The sequence below is a fragment of the Poecilia latipinna genome, unplaced genomic scaffold (genome assembly GCF_001443285.1).
Source record: "Poecilia latipinna isolate Pla-1442-1.1 unplaced genomic scaffold, P_latipinna-1.0 Scaffold2491, whole genome shotgun sequence".
Lineage (NCBI taxonomy): Eukaryota > Metazoa > Chordata > Actinopteri > Cyprinodontiformes > Poeciliidae > Poecilia > Poecilia latipinna.
Window position 1 is genome coordinate 820 of NW_015115107.1, and position 4,343 is coordinate 5,162.

At 38.0% G+C, this 4,343-nt stretch overlaps 1 protein-coding gene across 1 annotated transcript; it reads left to right on the forward strand.

Annotated features, from left to right (window-relative positions):
* Positions 1-288: 288 nt before the first annotated feature.
* LOC106938034 (aryl hydrocarbon receptor nuclear translocator 2-like) lies at positions 289-3,045 on the forward strand. Its single transcript, XM_015019862.1, has 3 exons — positions 289-1,379; positions 2,703-2,848; positions 2,920-3,045. Exons 1-3 carry the CDS (start codon positions 1,196-1,198, stop codon positions 3,016-3,018), a joined length of 429 nt encoding a protein of 142 aa, XP_014875348.1. The 5' UTR covers positions 289-1,195; the 3' UTR covers positions 3,019-3,045.
* The last annotated feature ends 1,298 nt before the right edge of the window (positions 3,046-4,343 follow it).

Below are 4,343 nucleotides of genomic sequence, written 5' to 3' on the forward strand. Positions count from 1 at the left end.
CCTTTCACTTTGTCTGGCTGGCTCCAATAGCCTGCTACGGTGCGGCAATTACTTTACAGCTTCGTGGAACCAAAATGCAGCCGGATCAGTGGATCTTCCAAACGAGGCAGTTTTCTACCTAAATGCAGCGGCTAAAATCCTGTATTTTAGGCTACTGGTTCCTGTTCATTGTAGGCTTGCGCTCAATTAAGATTCATACTGCCGATTTTCACTTTGACTTATAATAAAGTAATTTATTATAAGTCAAATAAAATGACTTATCATTTATTTGACTATAAGTCAAATAGATGACTTATAATCAAATGGCAAGACATATGGAAAATGTCTTGCCATTTTCCACAGATCCATATGAATCCAGCATAAATCAAAACAGTTGAAAACTGTTTGCCTCTTCCCATTAACAACACCTGAACTGAATCACGCTTGACCTTAAATAACCCCACCCGCTTCAGACACACTCAGAACTCAAAATTAAATACGCCCTGTGGTGGCCATAAACACGGGAAAGGATAAAAGGCTCTTACAGCTTTCCTCCAGCTGTCCTTGCTACATATGCAGTATTCCTCTCACTGCACATTTTCATGAAATCTCAGAAAAATCACAATCGGGCTTTAAAAAATAGCTCTGCTCTCTCTTCTTTTGTCTCAGAAAAACAACTGTTAGGTCGCATAGTAACAAGCACATGGCGCCTGGAGGTGGGGGCTCTGTACCCTCACCGCCAGGAGGCGTCAGCCTGCTACAGATTAAGCCGGGTCTGTGGAAATGCGTTCACTCCGAAGTAGAGTGGAGTCAGGTCGGGTCGAGTAGAGCGGAGCTGCTGAAGTAGAGCCCGTGGAAAAGGGGCAAAAGTATGAAGAGAGGGCATTGGGAGCTGTGAGAGCATTTCAATTTAGGATAAAACCAAAGTGAAAAATAATTTTATGCCACTAGGTGAATACCTTGTTTGCTAATGAAATGTTTTATTTTTGGAACAATTTTTTTTGCTTAACTAAATGTGCTTTATTATTTCTTAGGCTTCACTTAATATACCCAGACAGTTTTGTTTGTTCCAATGATCACAAATTAAATCCATAAGTTTCCTCATCTTAGTGAGATGCTGGTACATTCCTGTTTATTCCAGGAATGCATAACAGGATTGTACCAACAGGAATTGTAAACTAAGTACGTGTTTTTTTAAATCATCTCTGACTTATAGATGGCCGTTTTAACCAGTTTTTCTGGTGTCCAGTCCAGCAAATCCCAGTCCAGTCCGTTTGGTATCGGTTCTGGCCACAACTACCAGACTGACCCTGCCTCCTACAGTCCACTGTCATCCCCGGCAACATCCTCGCCCAGTGGAAATGCTTACTCAGGCCTGACAAACCGCAGCACAGCCTTTGGTAAGCTTTGCTCTCCGATCACCATGTCAGTGGAGCTTACTGCTGTTTTTGGCACATCTGACAATGTAAATGTAATCCGACTAAATAAGGTTAGAAGCAAGGTAATAGACAATGTAACACAAGAATACTAAACATCTGGTATGTTTCAGTATAGAAACATGTCCTTCAGGGTAAAGTGGTGGTGCAGGGGTAAAACACAACTTACGTAAGGAGAACTTAGTCCTTGACGCGGCCGTCACAGGTTCAAGTCCTGGCCTGGTGGCCTTGCCAGGCTGGGCATGCCTTCCTTCTCTCTCATTACCCATTTTCCTGTCTGCCCCCTCAATAAAACCTTTTAAAAAATAAACTTATCCTTTGGTTTTATACTTGAAAGTCTTCCATTTAAAAAAGATTAAGCTCTAACCAACGATTGATTTCCTTTTTACATTTATCACCATATGTGATAAATTAGTGTCACATCAAAGCAAAATAAAAATCTACTGGCAACTGTATCTGCTAAATGGGGAGTATAGTTAATGGTAAAATGAAAGGTGGATAGAAAGGGATTTGGGGGCATGGTGTTCAGGGCACATTTCTCTGTAAACTGTAGAATGGGAATTGGAGAGGAGGGGAAACATGTTTTTATGTTCCTAGTAAGTCTAACACTTAGTGTCTTAGAGACTGCTTGCATTGTTTCATTACTTTAACAAATCACAGCTTTTTCTAAAAAACTGTATCTGAACTAACTGCTTAAATTCTTTAATGATTTAATAAGACATTTATTAAAGTAACTCATTAAACTTATGGCATTTTTATGGCATTCAAAGCAAAGTCTATAAAGTAAGAGGATTTATTTTTCTTGTTTGCTTTGACATCCACATACCATCGTACTGAAATATTAAGATACAAATTATTAATGACTAACAGTAGCTCTTTATCTAACTGTATCACAGTTAAAAAGTTTTTTGAAGACTGGAACCATGTGTGTCTAGATACAGTTGGGAAAAAATTATCTTTTTTTCTCTTTCTGAAGTAAAATCAGATCAATCTTCTCTTGTTTCAGCTCAGTTAGAATTACCACAATTATTTCTTATTTGTCATAGATTTATTTACTAATAAATAAAACTCAGAGTCAGAAGTTTGCATCCATTTCCTCTGTAGCAATGCCTTTTGGCTTCCTTCCCTAAAGGAATTTCTTTATTAATGCTCTGTGAAATTAATAAATAAATATCTGACATAGTCTTTGTCTGAGAATCAGAAAGGAAGATGCTAAAGAATTTCTAAATACTAAGTAGAATATTACAAAAATAAGTTGTGATCCAATAAATCTGTTGATGTTTCCAGATGTGTCAGGAGAAGGTGGTCAAAGTGGAGGCCAGTTCCAGGGTCGCCCCAGTGAGGTCTGGTCCCAGTGGCAGAACCAGCATCATTCCCAGCAGTCAGGGGAGCAGCACTCACACGCCAACCCCAGCCAGACAGAGGTCTTCCAGGTACAACCCAAAGCGCTCAGCATTTGACCCCTGTTTGCAGACATGTGACCTGTGACCCCATATCTCTGTAGGACATGCTGCCTATGGCTGGAGATCCCACCCAGGGGACAGCAAACTACAACATTGAGGATTTTGCGGATCTCGGCATGTTTCCACCCTTCTCTGAGTAAAGGTCGCCTCTACGACATACCAATGGACTTATGTTTGCTTCTTATGTTTCATCTATTTTTTTTTTATAAGAGCAGCACTCGACCACCTAGAAAAATTAATGTCATAGTAATTCATTACTCTTATCTCCATAAGACATTCATTACTGTCATCTCATAGCAAAATAATGCTCCATCCAGACCAGAAGGCCTGAAGAATGAACTGGTGGATACCCTCACACCCTAGGGATTCTGCTTAATGGAGAGTCTTAGTTAGTCGAACCTTTCTCAGCTTGTGATTGAACGTTGATTTTCAGGTCACTGCGTGTGTCCTCTATGGTCAGCATTCTGAACTTCTAACTAGAGCAGTCGCATCTGTCAGAGCTCATCACCATCATTAAGACTGGATGAAGGAGAACTTACTTTTAGTTTTCTTAAAGAACAAGAGGAATATGGAAAACTGTGTATTACCTTAAATGTTCAACTCGTCCTACATGCTATGATTTTTACTTTCAAACTGTTCATCTAATCTAAAACATCAAGTTTTTTTTTATATTGCAATTGAGATCTAATAACCAAATAATTAGAATGTTTTTGGGTATTAGATCCTGTTCATGTTCATTTAATGTATCTATAATAAAACTTCTTCAATTTAGATTGTCTTAGTTCAGTAAAAATCTTAAAAGGTAACAACAGATTATTTGAAGCAAAAATAAGAATAATGGGTAACACTTTATTTGAAGGGGGGTGAATAAGACTGACATGACACTTTCATAAACATGACATAACACCTGTCATGAACATGAATAAGCCTTCATGAATATTTATGACTGTTGTCATAAAGCGTCATTCGGTAAATTATGACACTTTTAATACAAAGTTGGCATTATCCAAAATGTCTTTGTTATGACAACTTGACATTAACCAAGAAATCATTACTGTTTAAACTTTACCTTTAATAACATAAAGATACCTAATTTGTAAAGTGCAATCAGTAATTCTTTTATAGCAAATTTATATCAGTAATGATTTCTTGGTTAATGTCAATATTCATGAAGGCTTATTCATGTTTATGACAGGTTTTTATGACAGTGTCATGTCAGTCTTATTCAACCCCCTTCAAATAAAGTGTTACCGAATAATGCTGCAATTCTTTCGTTCTCTGTTGAACTCCAAACTTCTACCTCCACCAAGGAACCCGCAGAACATTTTTTCAGTTATGGTCAGTGTAAAGCTTTCTTCAGCTATTTAATTTTTGAATTAAATAAAGTTCACCTGAAGGAAGTCGTATCTTTATAGGCGAAGGCGCAGAACAGATCTGCGATTTTTGTCAGTTGTAATTGACAAAT

Excerpts from the sequence above, each read along its gene's own strand:
- LOC106938034 (XM_015019862.1), top strand. The coding sequence starts at position 1,196 with ATGGCCGTTTTAACCAGTTTTTCTGGTGTCCAGTCCAGCAAATCCCAG. Across the intron at positions 1,380-2,702 it reads AAACCGCAGCACAGCCTTTG|ATGTGTCAGGAGAAGGTGGT; the intron begins GTAAGCTTTGCT and ends TGATGTTTCCAG. Across the intron at positions 2,849-2,919 it reads GCCAGACAGAGGTCTTCCAG|GACATGCTGCCTATGGCTGG; the intron begins GTACAACCCAAA and ends ATATCTCTGTAG.